The following is a 16,756-nucleotide window of genomic DNA, read 5'->3' as shown; positions in this document are numbered from 1 at the left end:
AAATAAATCTGCAAAAAAAAAAAAAAAAAAAGAAAAAAGAAAAAAATCCAGTTCTCCACCCCTTTTCATCTCATGAATCCGTATCTTTATTATGCTGATCTGATCCCTTACTGTGCTGTCACTCCATTCTGTGCTGCCCTTTTATTCATTGTCAATTCTGTTCTGGTCTCTAAGAAGTGGAGTGCATATATTTCTGTCTTTCTGGCCAAGCTGAACTTCATGCTTTCTAAATGATGAAGCTGTCCTCCATGTGACCTAGAAAGCCCTTTGATGATCCATATTTAGCTGTAGCCATCATTCAACAGATGTCTGGGTAGTTAAAGGCCCCTATGAGCTCCCTCTACATCCTGGGATTTCGAGTGCCTGAGTTAGTTAAAAAGCTCCCCACCATTTATCCATTCAATAAATATTTACTTACTCATGCTTGATACTGGGTTAGGTGTCATCCTCTTTGCTTTCAAGCTGCATTTTTCTAACTTGACCCATTTAGCATTATCCTCTATATTTTCTGATTATTTCTCTAGAATCTACATTGAGCCTGCAATTAATTGGTTTCTCCTATCTGCAGTGTTTCCTGACTCCTGGGAGACACGGAGGATTACTTTCAACCTCTGGTGCCTTGCTCTCATGCACCTGCCACTGCACACACAGATTTCAGGATAATATGGGTCCATCGTGGGTTCTACTTAAGGGAGTTTCATTAGCAGATGAGGCTGAAGGGCTCTGTTTGCTGTCCTGCACGGTGGACATGAAGAATGAAGTGATAGCAAGGGTGGAATGCCCAGCCAGTTAAGCAGTTAATTTCCCAATCCTCTTGGTTTTCTGTGTCCCAGATGCCCATGAGGAAAGATGCCTCTTGCTTTTTGAGCTCTCTGGATCTTCCCATTAGATAGCATCTCTTGGCATCTGAAAGGCAGCCTGCCATTCTGTTCTCCTGTGGAACACAGATGGCCTAGCCCACGCCTATCACTAATGAGGATCACATGCAGAGCCTCCTTGCTGGAGGCTCTCTTCAACAGCCCCAACCCCCTTCCCCATGCAGGCTGGTCACTGCTGACCATGACATTTGAGTCTGAGAAGACTGCTTGCTGCTCTCCCACTCATACAGATGAACAGAAAGGCATTAGGTAGGCCTGGAAAATGAGTCTCTTTCAGCTAGAACTTGAAGACATTCAGGATTAAGGGATAGTTGCTAATTTGATTGCAAGGGTGAGATTTTGGGGTCCAGCTGTCCCTGGAAGCTGTTGAATTTAAATATGACCAAGCACTGGAAGTTCTTTAGTAGGAACATGATTAGATTGCTCTACAGAGGCTGACCACATAGGAGATCAGTTTGTTGATGTCATGTAATTTCACCTAGAATGATACCAGGGTTGGAAACATTAGATGAGAATGTTAAAGGCACTAAAACATACTGTAAAAAGCATAGATTTTGATGTCAGACAGATCCATGTTAAGTGCTAGCTCTACCACTTGCTATCTGTTTGACTTGAAATAAGTTACTTCATCTTTCTATACCCCAGTTCCTTTATCTGTAAAATAAGTGCAATGTCCATACCATAAGGCCGTTTTGAGGATTAAATGGGATAGGACATGAAAAGAACTTGACACAGCATCTGGAACCCCACAAGCAAAACATGGGAATTCTCTATTTCCCATTCCTGTTCACTCTTCACTGTAGGAAGCTGAAAGATGCACTCTAAGATGGTGGGACATCAAACTGAGCAAAAAACAATGGCTCCCAGTGAAATGCTATACAATTCTGGTATCTCATTTTATCCAAAACTTGAGTGGTATTTGAGATATAGAATAGTTTCCTTTTCCTTGCTATTGTGAGTCTGATGCAACATCTGGTATTTATGACAAGGAAAAGACTTCCAAACTGCTAATATGGATGACCCTCTACAGAAATGCACAATTCCTTTTGGTCTTAATACTATAACTCATTCCTCTAACTCTCAGAGCCACCAAAGAAAGATCACCACCATCACCAGTTGCCTTTGGGTTGTAAGTGGGCCAGCTCAATTCTGTCATGTGTAACTCTGGTCTAACTGGTCAGTACCCACTGTTCTAGAAATCTCTCTGGGAGCCATTTTTTCATTCTTTCAAAAAACAAGGAACACTGAGATATGCTGTTCAAAAGGAAGTGACAGACCATTTGATTTAACACTGATGGCTACAGAAACAAATTCAACAACCTTTTGGAGAAGGTAGATCAATTACTGTTTGTTACTCACCCAAACAGATCAAAGATTTTATTATAAGAACTGGTGGAGATTCGTTCTCTCACAAGGCAGCTCTTTCCACATTAGCTCTTCCCACATCTCCAACAGCAGTCATTAAACTTAATAAAAAGCTACCTCTCTGCAATTGTGCTCTGTTCTCTGGAGCTACTCAGATCAAGTCTGACCCCTGGCAGGTATCATGTCTTCCCTTAATTTTTGCTTTCACTAAGCCTCTCCCCAGTTGCTTCCCCATTCAGGACAGAGTCTAGATTCTTGATCCTTACTTGAAGATGTGTAGAGGGAAACAATAAAAGTAGTCAAACACAGTGTGATTGTGAAGACCTTGTGGATCACACCCCCTTTATCTAGTGTATGGATGAGTGGAGGAATGGGGATAAAAACTAAAGGACAAATGGGGTGGGATGGGGGGATGATTTGGGTGTTTTTTTTCACTTTTATTTTTTATTCTTGTTCTGGTTCTTTCTGATGTAAGGAAAATGTTCAGAGATAGACTGTGGTGATGAACGCATAACTATGTTATCATACTGTGGACAGTGGATTGTATATCATGGATGATTGTATGGTGTGTGAATGTATTTCAATAAAGCTGAATTTAATTAAAAAAAAAAAGTAGTCAAACAATCATGTAGAAGAAACTGCTTGCTGTCATGAATGTTTTAAAAGTGGAGATTCTTTGTCCTGGAAAAGTACTTTTTGGAATATTATTGCAGAGGATGGTTACCTGGCATGTTCCCATCTCCACTGAGAACAAAAAGAAGAAAACGTGGACTTAAAGTAATGTTATCTAATATTGATAGACAAATAAAGGACTCTATGGTTCCTTATTGTGAGTTCTCAGAGTTAAGCTTCTCTATCTCCAAGAAGGATCTAGTACTTGACCACAGAACCTTTTCTTCATGGGGCATTTTATGGATACTAGTGTTTTATGAAACACATTTCAGGAATTTATGCTTCAGTTATGCTGTGGGGACTCAGAATAGACATTTGAATTTATTTCCTCACTGATAATTGTTGGATCCTGGAACTGGTGACCAAGGAAGACTATGAAGTTTAATTTAATTTTAGCATTAGGCACCCACCTGCCTGGGAGTGTTGAGGTGAAGGCCTGTGACATAAGGAACGTGGGGGCCCAGATCCTTCCCATTCCTATGATTTTATACTTCTGGATCCCCATTGTGGTAGCATTCCATGGAAGGCACAACCTAGCTGAAACAGGAGGTAACTGAGAGTTTTGGCCAAGAGGATAGGGGGCTAGAGATGGGAAAAGTTGATGCAATAATTTTTGGAAGGCATTGAAACCAAAGCAGCAGGAGAGAGTAAATTTTAAGACTCTCTGGCAAAGTAACTTCCTAATCTGTCACTGAGTATGTGTAAAAAAAGTGATTAGTGGGTCTCTATATTTATCATGATTACTCACAAATACGTAATTTACATAATATATACAGCACATTAAGTACTATTTCACCTTATATAATGTGCATATGTATAATGTATATGCATGTTATGTAACACCAGTCTGGAGGTTCTTCCAGGTTCTGCCAAGTATTTCCTAATTTTTTTTGGCAATTTTATGTATCTTTTCTGTCTGCGGAAAGAACTCTCTTGAGAAGCGCTGGTCTCCAACCTGAAATATAGACATCTTACTAAGTCTATCTCCTCTTTCAGCTCACTGGGGAACCCAACAAAGACCAAGCATAATGAGACACAACTAACTTGTAGCCTGTCAGTTCAGGGACAATGCAGTATATTGAAGAATCTCTGTTTCATTCTTTATGCTACTAGTGGGAAAGAAGTGTGAGGGCAGGTGAGAACATGTGTGTGGCATGGTTAGAGTCAGAATAAGATGAGAAGTAAGGGATCAGGTCCTCTGACTACCTAAACTGCATGGCTCTGAGAAGTCACTAAACCTCATTAAGCTTTGTTTTCCTCATTTTTAAGACAGGGATTGTATTACTGTATCTGCCTATAAGGATTGCTATTATCAGGCATTCTACAATAAGAAATCACTGTCACAGTAGTTAAAAGATGATTTTCAAGGTAATATTAAGCAATGACACAAGACTTACTAAAGTTATCAAATAGGAAGCTCAATTTCACTGATGTTTTTTATATTCTGTGGTTCTAAGGAGGACTTGGGACATGTCTCTCAAGCAACAATGGAAGTCCTGAGCACTAGGGTAGAGAAGGCAGAATCAGTTCCACTTGTTGATATGCTATGTCTCAACAGCCTCAATCTTGGGGGATCAGGGCTGAAACACATGCAGAAACTTCTGTAAATGTTTTAGAATCAATGATTCCAAACCTGAACCTGCCTCAGTTTCAGAATCACGTGTCTTCCAAGATAGTACCTGTTGTCACTTTGGAGCTTGTTGGTCCCATCGCCAAGGATTCCATAATTAAGGATATTCTTCAGGTGGCCTGGCTTTCCCCCTGCCCAGCGTTCTGCACTGATAGGTTCAGCAGGATGGTTTCAGATCTCAGGAGGAGTGCTTCCCTTAGAGTTAAGCTCAATTTATACATACAATGTTAATTTTCTCTTCTTTGTCCAAGACTCCTGCCCCACTGCAAGGAGATTACAGACAGCTCAGTGGTGTGAACTCAAGTGAGGCCAGATTTCCTCTTGAGAAATCTCTGAGAGGGGGATGGAGTCCCGAATGAGCAAAGGGGTCAAGACAGATGTTTCATTCTGTTCCATTCTACCAATGAAGCTCTGGTCAGACTTGCCCTTGGGAAAAGAGGGCAATGCTGGTATCAGCTGAAGCCCATTGAGCTTTGCAGAGACCTCTCAGTCCTAGCTGCCAGCACCTTGCAAACGGAGCCTCTGTCCTTGTGACTCTCCACTGAGGTTATCCCTGCAGCCATGAGTGTTTTCCAGATGAAAAGATATGATGACCATGATGAGGGTAAGACATGGAGAGTTCAGTTCTTTTCTTTATTAAATGTTTTCTTAGTGGTACCTATGCCCAAAGCACATTTACCAAGATACCATGGACAAGTCTCTTAACTTTTCTGAGTCAGTTTCCTTATCCAACAAAAGGGAGAGTAAATCCTGTCCAGCATATCATTCATGGTTGTTTTGAGGATCCAGAATTAGAAGTTCTCAGTCTCTTCATGATAAGAAGCTACTTTCATTTCCTTAAAACCTTATGATCACCACAGGGAAGTGTGTCTTGACAATGAAATAAGGAGTGGGGGAGTAAGAACCTTCTTTTTCTTTCTCACTTTTTGTTCCTACACTATATATATATGTATTTCAATCAGTAAAAGTCCATCAGGAAATAAATATTTATATATATAAATATATATGCTACATATATACACAAACACATAAAACCATCAAGGGCCTTTGGGTCATATTTTGGGGGGTAGTAGGCACAAAGAAGCAGGAGGGAACCATATGATGGTTTGTCTTTGGTTCTCCCCAGCAAATGGCCCTTCTCTCCCATCTTCTTTGCCTTCAGGAATAGTCTGCCGCCGGGGTTTGGAACTCAAACAGGAAACATGCTTTGGCTTGAAAAAGAAAGAAGCTGGGGGTGTTTTTTTTTTTTTTTTTTTTTCTCTTCCCTTTTTACACAATATTATGACACCACTTTGAAAAATAAATCCCAGATTCTCTGCTTTCCCTCCCAGGTGTTCACAGAACTAAGAAAATAAATACCACATTTAAGGTGTGCTGCGCAGGCAGCTCTGGGGGCTCTTGGAGCCGTCACTAAGCAAACACGCCACCACCAGGAGAAGGCTTCGGGAAAATAACAAGTGCCAGCTGATGGCTCAGAGAACCAGGAAGGGAAACAGCTTTCCACAGCCTTTCTGCCTCCTCAGCAGGTTCAGGAAGAAGCTGTCGTCGAGAGGACAACCAAGAAACCAACGTGAGCTTGCTGAGCCCTGCCAAGGATTTTGCTCAGAGAGTTGGAGGCCGTTTTGTCTCTGTACAGAGGGACCTTTGTGCAAGTTCTCTGGAACCGGGGCTCCTTCTCTCCACCACATCCGAGTTTACCATAGGCAGGAAATCCGAAGCCTGCTCCTTGAGCGCGTCCATGAGGAAACTTGCGGGGCTGGTGGAAAGAAAGGGGGACTTCTTTAGTCCCAGAAAGTCTTACTCAAGGCTGGGAATATGGCAGTTGCTGCACCACACCCTGGTGGACCCTAAGTCCATTCAAAATGTTCTTCTGGCACTGGTTCTGTTAGGGGTGTATCCATTATTGAAGTAGAACGTATGGCAAAGTGAAGATTTTCTTTTTGAAGGGTGGCTTTGCTTCCACTGGTTAGATAAGAATGTGTGTAAAAATGTGTGTGCATGTGTGTATGTGTGTGTGTGTGTGTGTGTATGTGTAGTTACAGTTTCTGCTTTCTCTCTTGGTTTAGCTGGAGTTTGGTACATTGCTTAGTCTTTTGAACGGCTCTTCCTTCTCAGTGAAAAGAAGCTGCTCTTCTGGGGAGGCCCCATCATCATGGGTGCTTGGTTCTTGTGAGTAATTTTAATCTAAAAGCAAAGAGGCAGAAATGAATTAGTGACATGCACATCCTAGTAGCTCAAGAGAGAGGCAGAGTCACAGAGAGTGTAAGGAAGGCCCACTTCAGGCTGGAATGGGCCCTATGCCGAAGGACAACTGCCCTTGAACAGCTTCAGAACTGGCAACCTGACCCTGACAGGGCCTGGAGTTTGGCGTTGCTGGAAGTGGGGGGCGGAAACACTGGGGAGAGACAGGTGTGAGCTTCCCACATGGTGATCAGCTCGCACCTGTCTTGCGTCCTTGCTATTCATAGACTTTCAGAATGTCACAGCCGGAGGGGACCTCAGGGATTGTCTCATTCAACCTCTTTGCAGGACAGATGAAGGAATGGAGGCTCCATTGGCCCTAATTTGGCCTAAGGTCATCCCAAAAGGGGCAGAACAGCCGGATCCCGGTTCTTCAGATTCCCTGCCTCCACTGCTCCTGGCCACTGCTCCCCGGCACAACAGAGATGCCAACCAGTAACTCAAAGTAGACCTAGAGACTTCTGTTTCACTGCTGACCCAAGCAACATCATGGGAAAAGCCCCAAATGTGTCTCTTAGGTGTTTCCTCCTTTCTTGGTCTTCCAGAGAAACCCAATTTTCTTTTAGTAACATATTTTTTTAGAATTTTACGTTTTCTCTTGCAAATATTAAATCATTTGGAAGTGAAAGATACTGGTGAATTCTAAATTTGCCTTTTTTCCCGAACTTATCCTCAGGGCATGGCTTCAAAATGCTTAATCTGTATTTGAATGTGGCCTGGTGCACTTCCCCCTTAATACTCTGCAGCCACAGTCCATCAACAACATTTATCAAGTATGACACACGTTCAGAATAGGAAGATGATGCGGGAACAGGAGGCAATTAGTATTCAAATACCTGGGTGTGGGTCCTGCTCCCACTTCTTTGCTGTGAGCCTCTGGATTAATAATTTAACCTTCAGAGTCTGTGTTCCCTGAACTGCAAAATGTGGATACTAACATTTGTCCTATTTTTCTCACAAAAGTTGTTGTGAAGATCAAATGAGAGAACATCAATGAAAGCCCATTGTCAACTGAAAACTGGAAAGTAACAGTCAGTTAAATTATTGTTTCCTGACATTGGAGGAAAAGGAAAAGAATGTCTGAAGCCATTCTCATGGTGTTTACCGTTTTTACCTTGTTATTGGAAATGATAGTGTGACTGCAAAGAACAACAGAAGCTCTCTTGAAGAAGGAGAACCATCCACAAGTTTAAATTACTGTAGCACAAACGAAGTGGTGTTAAAAGAGGTTGCAGAAGGAATGAGAAGAGTCTGATGGAAGCAGTTAGGGAAGAATGTTATGTTGGTATTTGAAGGATGGGAAGGAGATATGTTGGTGGAAAGAGAAAGGGAAGGGACTGGGTAGAGGAGCCACATATGGACAGGTTGAGTGTGGGGCAAAGGATGGGTGGGTGGGGGCAGCTGGTGTAGGTCCGTAAAGGGGAGGCTGCAGAGATTGGGTCTGATGTGAAGGAATGGGGATCCATGACTGATGGCCTTTTAAACCAGAAAATAACATGAAGGAAAAAAGAGTTTGGCAGAAATTATTCAAATGCTATTGTCAGGATGAGCTGGAGTGGGGGAGAATCTGGCCAAGAGGGTATGATAGTAAGGCAGGTTTAAATTGATAAGTCTTCAGGAAATGGAAATAAAAGGATGGAACAAAAAGGCATTGTGGAGAATCACCATAGCCTGGTGATGGGTTCCACCAGTCTAGAGATTTGGAAGGGGAGTGAACCTTTTCATGTTGCAGCTGCTACCAGAGGAGCAAACTTAGAGAACATTGAATGCCATTTTGTGTCATGTGCCTTATTGTGGACATTATGTTTACTCCAGCATTCGTGGAAATAAAGCACAGACCAGGGACCCTGAGAGCACTTGTACAGGTGGCATGCAGTTAGCACTCTCTGATGGCAGTGATTTGTGGCGCACTCTCTTGTGGTAAGCCTCCTCTCACCCCTGAGCACATGAGCCCTTGAGGGGAAGGACTTTGTCTTATTTGTCTTGGTATTCCCTGAATCAGGGCAATGCCTGGCTCAGAGCATATGCTGTGGAAGTACTGACTGGTTAGCACAACCAAGAAGAAAGAGAAAATGTCGGGGCAGTGGAGACCTCTATGTTTGGGGCGGAGGGTGGCAGCTGGTGCACTGCCTACATTTCCGGCTGATGGAGCCCATTTATTTTAGATGATAGAGGACCCTTACTTCTCCTTTTTCTAGCTCTAGCTGAGCTATTTATTTACTTGTTAGCACCTCCAGGGCAAAGAGGAGGAAGTGAAATTCGAATCCCTCCCATTCGGTATTTCAGCAGTTTTGACAAAATTTTGATAGGGTAGGAGTTTGGAGCTCCTGGGTAACATGGGATTTTGGTCTGGGTTGATAACACCGCAGAGAACTGAGAGTTGATTATATGCACACATACTGAAGGCAAGTAGTGTGAGATCGTTTCCTCATTTAGAGTTGAAGAGATGCCAGTCCCTTATATCACCCCCACTCCACCCACTCTCCCTATTGGAAGGAATTAGTGGGTTAAATAGTTAAGATCCCATTATGGGAAGGTAGGTAGACATGACTAAACCTGCCTTTTCAAACTAACAGAAAGGGAGCATCCCACGTTTCGGTCATAAGAAACCAACCTTCCCTGGTAACTGTGCAGGTCAGGCGATTAACTAAAGTCTCTGTGATTTTCTTAAAAACCTTTCATGACACAAAACCTGACAAGCTCCAAGGAAAGTAGCCCATGTTCTGAGGTGTCTGCTCTATTACTGACAGAATTGATACAGTAGACTGTTGTGCGATAGCTCAAAATTCACACAACTACTGCAGTCTATGGTTTTCCTTTTCAAATGGAGTAAAAATTAAAACTAGTGCACAAGGGTGATTTCATTTTGGGGACCATTTTCCACAAAACAACACATTTTCATTACTTCAAGAGAAGTAATAAACCGAGCGACTCCTTCCCAGACGTTGCCTTTTCAGGCTGCATGATTCCAGTCATGGCTAGTAAAATGGCAAATGACCACATGGATGGACCTTCTGAAATCATCTGGGAAGCCCCAGAAGTCTGCTCTAGTTTCAGCTGGAGAAAAAGGAAATGGAAAAAATGTGAACCTGAAAGATCTCAAGTAGTATCTCTGATATTTGAAGCAGTTAAGGAAATAGTCCTGCTTAAAGGAAGCCTGGGGGAGGAGGGAGGATACTTGCACAGTCTCTCAAGTATGAGCTACTTCTGGGCTCTCCAAGATCTGAGAATGCCCTGCTTCATGGGAGAGTTTCTTGCCATCAAAGATCTTCAAACATAGCTGGACAATCGGGTATTGCAAGGAATGGAGAAGTCTGGGACTTACTGATAAGTCATATTGGTAAGTTGGACTATACTTCTGTCCTCAAAGTGTGGTCCCTAGAGCAGTAGCATCAGCATCTCTTGGGAAATTGTTAGAAATGCAAGTTCTCAGGACCCCAGATCTACTGAATCAGAGTCTCTGGGATGGGGCCTAGCAACCCGTGTTTTAACAAGCCCTCCAGGTTATTCTTTAATGTTTTTTAACTTGTGAGGTTAAATATTATTTCATAGGTTTATTAGTCCATGGCCCTTCTTCTCTGAATTGTCTGTGCATCATTGCATTGCTGGCATTTTTCCCGCTGGTTTCTAAGAGCTCTTTGTACATATGGGAATTAATTTGCTTTTTGAGATAGCTATTCAAGTATCTTGTCCCTTGCCTTTTAAATATCTAATAGAAAGTTCCTACCCACAGTGTGATTATAGTCACCTATTTTCCCCCTAGCTTGTAACATTTAACTCTTTAATTGAATTGGAGTATAATTTGAGGTGAGAAGTGAGCATATAACAGCATTTCCCCAAACAGGCCATTTCTTGGATTCTTTGTGTTAAACAGTCCATTCCTTTCGCATTAGTTTATGATCTTTCTTTTCCCCTTCATTAGTTTTTATGTATACTAGGATTTCTTAAGACTCTTTTCTGCACGACTGATTTCTCTAGCCAATATTGTGTCAGTAGCACATTATTCAAATTAGTGTGACTTTATAATCAATTTAATATCTTGCGGGAAGTCCTTCCTCATAATTCTTGTTTTATAAAATGGCTTAGCTATTGACATTGTATTGTCAAGTTAGAAAAGCACTGTACTGGGATTTCATTGGGGTTCCCTGTTTAGGAACATGGGATGTTTTATATTTAGATCTTCATTTTTTTTTTAATTGGTTCATTTTGATAGTTGTCATCATTCATTTTCCACAAATCAGTTTAGTGTTTTATGTTTTTTTATTGTAGTTGCTATTATGATACCTTTACTTTTCTTTGTTATATTATTCTGCTCAGTTATTGCTGAACAGATGTAGAAAAGTAATTAATTTTTGTGTATTTATGTTTTTATAGAGCTTCATTGAAATAACTCTTCCTTTGAGTTTTTCCATGATTCTATTTGCTTTCTACATACATAATCATATCATCTGCAAATAATGACAGCTTTGACTCCTTTCTAAATAGCTATACTTTTCTGTTTCATACATGTTGAATTGGCTAGAATATCCAACAGTATTAAATATTATTGATGATGGCAAGCATACACGTCTTGCCCATTATTTTAATGAGAATTCCTCTAGTGTTTTACTGTTAAGTTTTACTATTTACTATTAAGTAAAATGTTAATGATAGGTTTTTTAAAAATTAGATTGAGGGAAAATCTTTCTGTTCTTCATTTTCTATGGGTTTATATTTTTTTAAATCCAAGATGGGGTTGAATGTAATGGAACATTTTGGGGGCATCTATTTACACTATCGTGTAACTTTTCTATCTGAACTGGTATTAGAAGACTTTGCAAACCATTGATATATCCTTCTTGAGGAGTGAATGATTCTAATATATTGTTCAATTCTATCTACTAATATTTTAATTAGAATTTTGTATCATATTCATAGTTGAGATTGGTTTGTAGCTTTCTAATTTTAAGTAAAATTTTTGTTAGCTTTCTGTATCTGTCTTATTTTGGTTTTATAAAACAGATTGGGTAGCTTTATATCTTTGTTTATACAATGGAAAAGTTTACATAAATATTTATTACCTAATAGTATGGAAGAACTCATCAGATCATTTTGGATATAATTCTTTGATGGTTATTGGGATTTTCATCCATTTTTCTTGAGATGTCCAAATACATTAATAACAAATTGATTATATATTAGCTTATAATTAAATAAAATATCACATTTATATATTTTACTATACATTTTAAATATTTTAATATCTATAATCTACGTTTCTCATTTTAAAATTAGGTTTTGAATAAAAAAGCTAATTAAATTTGTCACATTTAAAGAATGAGTTCTTAGATTTACTATTTTCCTTTTTCTCAGTATTTAATTTACATTTTTGTATTATTTTCTTCCTTCTGCTTTTCCTAAGTTTGTTTTATTATTGTTTTTCTAATTTGGGGATTTTTCATTGAATTTTTTTCTTTGTAAAAGTCGGAAGTATATGAGATTTTGAATTTACTTCCAAATACTGTTTAGGCTATAGTTTTAAAGTTTTGAACTAGAGCCATCTAATTTTTATACTTTTTAAAATAGTTCATAATGGTGGTTTTGATCTCCTCCTGAATTTATTTAATTTTAATGCAGTTTTATTGAGATATATTCACACACCATACAAACTATCCAAAGTATACAATCACTGGCTTACAGCATCATTATATAGTTGTGCATACAACTCCTGATCAATTTTAGATCATTTCCATTACTCCAGAAGAGGAATTAAAAAAAAAAAAAAGAAAATCTAGATCCTCCCATACCCCTTATCACCCCCCTCCATTATTGACTCATAATATTGGTGTGGTACATTTGTTACTGTTGATGAAAGAATATTAAAATATTATTGTTAACTATAGTCCATAGTTTGCAATAGGTACATTTTCCCCATATACTGCTTTATTATTAACTCCTTGTGATAGTGTCATGCATTTGTTCTAGTTCATGAAAGAGCTTTTTATATTTGTACAGTTAATTGTGAGCATTGTCCACCACAAGATTCACTGTGTTGTACATTCCCATGTTTTATTCTCCAACACTGAATTTATATTTATTGTTATTTAGGGGACTTTAAAAATTTCCAAGTGATTGGGTTTTGCTTTATTCATTAAATAATCTATTATTAACTTCTAGTTTTATTTCCCATCATCAAAGAAAATGACCTTTATAATTTCTGCTTCTGGATTTTATGTAGATTTTTTTTTTTGGGACTACTTTATATTATAAGGATCCTTGAAAAAAGAAGATATCTAATTTGTTTATAGGTTATAGAGTTTAACACATATCTATTAATTTCATCTCATAATTTCATCCAGATTTTATGTCATTTATTTTTTCTACTTGAACTTGAAGATGGAAACAAATATTTTAAAGCCTCTCAATAATGGTCTTTCTGTCAACTTTGTATTTATCTATTGATATCCATGATTATTGACACTATATTTTGTATTCATATTGATGCTGTGCTTTTTCCCAATATTTATTTTGATTTTATGACTATTACATCTTGTAAATGAGACGTTAGTTTGCCTAAAATTAATTGACCTTATCACTTCTTCCTTTTAATATCTCTATGCTTGATAAAGGGTAAAAATGATATACATGCTCTTTTGTTTTAGGTATAGCTCTTATAAGAAGCATAGACTTGGATTTTAATTTTTAACCCAGTATGATAGTATTGGTCTTTTAATAGGCAACTTTAGCCCATTTATGTTTATTGTCAGTACTGTCATATTTAGTCTTAACCTCTTTCATATTACTTCAAAATTTTTAACATGTGTTACATTGATAGGGTTGAAATAAGTTAAATTCTCTCAGATTTGGTAAGTGTATGCCCTGTTTTTAGTTTCAGCAATGATTGCTAGTTATTAAAATTTCCTTCTGATTTTTACTATATAATTATCAAAGGGAAGAGAGAAAAATGAGGAATTTAGCATATTTCTACTATTCCTTCAATAGTGCCTCCCACAGGCTTTCAGTCTTTTTGTTAATATCACCTTAAGTTTGGGATCCAGGTTATTGACATTTACATTACATAATTTCTCTTTCAAAGACTGGTTTTTGCTATTTGCATTCAATGACATAACATATTTATCATGTGTTTTCTTTTCTACTACATTGTAATTTAACTGGTTTCAATTTTTACCAACCAGTTCTTTTGTGTTGTGAGGTCCCATTCTGAAGCCTTTAATTTTAAATCAATTCTTGGTTGTTGTGTGCCTTTAAGAAAATGTTTCAAGAATGGTACATTTGTTTTATCACTTGCAAGTTTAAGAATGACTTTTTGATGCCTTCACCTATGAATTTCCATGGACTTCACACCATATAATCATTGGGTCACAGGTTTTAGTTTTTTTTTTTTTTTTCATGGAGAGGGTGGGGGTGGCATAGGGAGGGGTTTTTGGTTATTTCAAACACAAATGCCTGGATTTAGAGGAATGGCACACACCTATCTTCACATTAATAGAGACAATGTCATTGAACCAAGTGGGAGAGGTTTGATGTCTTTCTGTCTTTCTTTAGGAGATAGGAGGAACTTGCATAGATTTTTCTCAATTCAGCTCCATCAAATGATAAGCAGCAAAAATTCCCTCCATCCTTTCTAATTCCAGCAAGGTAGCTGAGTTATTGTTAGCTTTTGTTATCATGTGTTTTCATTTTTTCTTAGTTTTCACATGAACCAGAAGTTTGAGGGAAGATTTTGCAGAGAAATTTCTGTCTTTGATAACCTTCATAGAAGATGATAGTGCAAGAGTCACTAGGGACCTGTTTCATAATTTATAGAAGTTATTTGGAACAAAAAGTTATAAAAATACACCTAAGTTCGGGCCTAGTAGAAGTCTTGTGAAAACCCTCCCCGCAGTATAACAGTAGAAAATAGCCTGATGTTCTGAAGGATTCAAAATAGCAGATTATCAAGGTATCTGAATAGACCACTAGAGTGAGAAAGGTTAGAGACACAACTTATGCTTTGAGATTTGCACATTTATGATAGTATTGAGGATAGTATTAATGTAATACCTCAGCAGAGGCCATGAAAACCAGGACAATGATTCTCTAGCTGGATTTCTCACTGAGGAAAAATAAGAAGGAGCGATGCATGGCTTCTGTAGTAGTGTTAAGTAGAGAGCTAACATAGGTATGGTAAATAAGGGAATGTGGAGGGTGCCTTTATTTTTGTTTGCCCATTCTGGCATTCATTTGTTCATCATTCAATTACAAACAGGCACTGTGCTAGGGGCTGGGTGAGAGTGCCATTAAAAAAAATAGATCACCCATGTGGTTACCTTTTCAGTGGAGTTGTTATGTAAGTCCTTAGGGCTGTGGGCACACAGATGGTGAAGTATGTCTGTACACTCTGGGGAATTTTCCTCCAGGAACTTAGTGGTCAGAGCAACTAGGTGCAAGTTATACGTAAGAGAGCAGATTTGGCTTTTACATAAGGAAGCACTTTCTAACAACTAGACTTGTTCATCAGCAGTCTTCCTTTTGAGGTAGTATGTTCCAAGCCACTGGAATGATTCAAACTGTCAAGGATACTGTGCATGAAGTTTCAGAATTCACCAGCTACAATTCTCAGCTCCTTGAAGATGGATCTGCATCTCATTCAGTTGTAGCCTAACAGTGCCTGGCACACAGCAAATATTCAATAATAAATTTGGTGGGTAAATGAATGGATGGAAGAATAAAGTAGAAGAGAGGTTGCATGAGGTTGTCTCCCAAGACCCCTGCAAACACTGAGATTCAGTAATTCCATATTTCAGTACCTAAAAGGGACAACCAAATATAAGGCTTGTCATCCTCATTTTAAAGATTGGCAAACTCACCGTGCAAGGAGGCTGCATCCAGGGCTCTCCATCTACTTGCATTGGCAGCAGCTTGTTAGTCCTGGAACCCCCAAAACCAAGAGAGAACACAGTGAGCTCCCTGGAGCTGAAGAATCAGTTGTTCCCACTAGGGAAAACAGAAATGCAAAGACCTTATCTGCACACCTAGGAGTTGTTTTCTAAGACTTTCCTGGGGAGCTTGAGAAAAGTAGATTTCTGAGCCCACCCTAGGGATTCCAACTCAGCAGGTCTGGGGCCAGCCCAGAAATGTGCATTTTAATAAGCAGTATGGCTCATTCTGCTGCTTTTGTCCTCTCACCACATTTTGAGAAATACTGCCCTGGGTGAGCAGTGAAATCCACAGAAGCCTGAGAATTGGTAGTTAACAAGTATGGCAGCACCACTGCTGAGCAGACCTATTAGTTAAACAATTAGCTGGAGGCCCTACAGTTCATGCCAAAAATTCCACTACTAGGCTTATGAAATGGGAAAGTGCCTGGTTTCTATGTTGAATGACAGGTTACATCATATCAATGAGGTAACGTCTCCAATCTATACAAGGTACAGCTCAGGTGTGAGTGTATCTTGCCCTGTATGCGATTCTAACTATCACCTCTTTTACCTCTTGAACAACTATACGCTCTGGGGTTGCATGGACTGTGGATCTGGTTTAGCCGGGAAATATTGTCCTGTGGGTAGGAAGATAGCAGAAAGCATTGGCTTTCTTGCTCAGGGTAAGGCCTCTCTGGCATACGGATTTCTTAAAAAGAGAGAGAAGCAGTCTTTTGACATCTAATGGAGGAGTTGTGAATTTGTACTATTTTGCTTTGAGAGAAAAGGCAGGTTTTTTCAGAGGCCTCTGATCTGGGGGAGCAGGTAACAATTACTACCCACTGAGCAGGAAGCCCTCACCTGGGTTTGACATCTGCTGGTTTTGACGTTATAAAATGCAGGAAGCAAGCTGTGTTTAGATGCAGATGATACTCTGACCCTGAGGATGTTTAATAATAAAAACAAATAAATCTAATAATAAAAACAGGTAAGAGGAGAGAGTAGCATTTTAGTTCTTGGGGCTGAAGAGCTTCTGGGAAATGCCAAGGAACATGGGGCTACAGATTTTC

At 39.2% G+C, this 16,756-nt stretch overlaps 1 protein-coding gene across 1 annotated transcript in view; it reads right to left on the bottom strand.

Moving 5' to 3' along the window:
* DGKG (diacylglycerol kinase gamma) overlaps positions 1-16,756 on the bottom strand; it is a 204,027-nt gene that overhangs the window by 6,443 nt on the left and 180,828 nt on the right. The window contains exons 24-25 of the mRNA XM_037838860.1: positions 15,636-15,696; positions 4,595-6,729 (exon numbers count right to left, since the gene is read on the bottom strand). Of these exons, the coding sequence (XP_037694788.1) occupies positions 6,631-6,729; positions 15,636-15,696 (160 nt within the window). The 3' untranslated portion in view covers positions 4,595-6,630. The remainder of the gene's footprint in view (positions 1-4,594; positions 6,730-15,635; positions 15,697-16,756) is intronic.

The sequence above is a fragment of the Choloepus didactylus genome, chromosome 1 (assembly GCF_015220235.1).
Source record: "Choloepus didactylus isolate mChoDid1 chromosome 1, mChoDid1.pri, whole genome shotgun sequence".
Lineage (NCBI taxonomy): Eukaryota > Metazoa > Chordata > Mammalia > Pilosa > Megalonychidae > Choloepus > Choloepus didactylus.
This window is presented reverse-complemented; position numbering and strand designations above follow the sequence as displayed.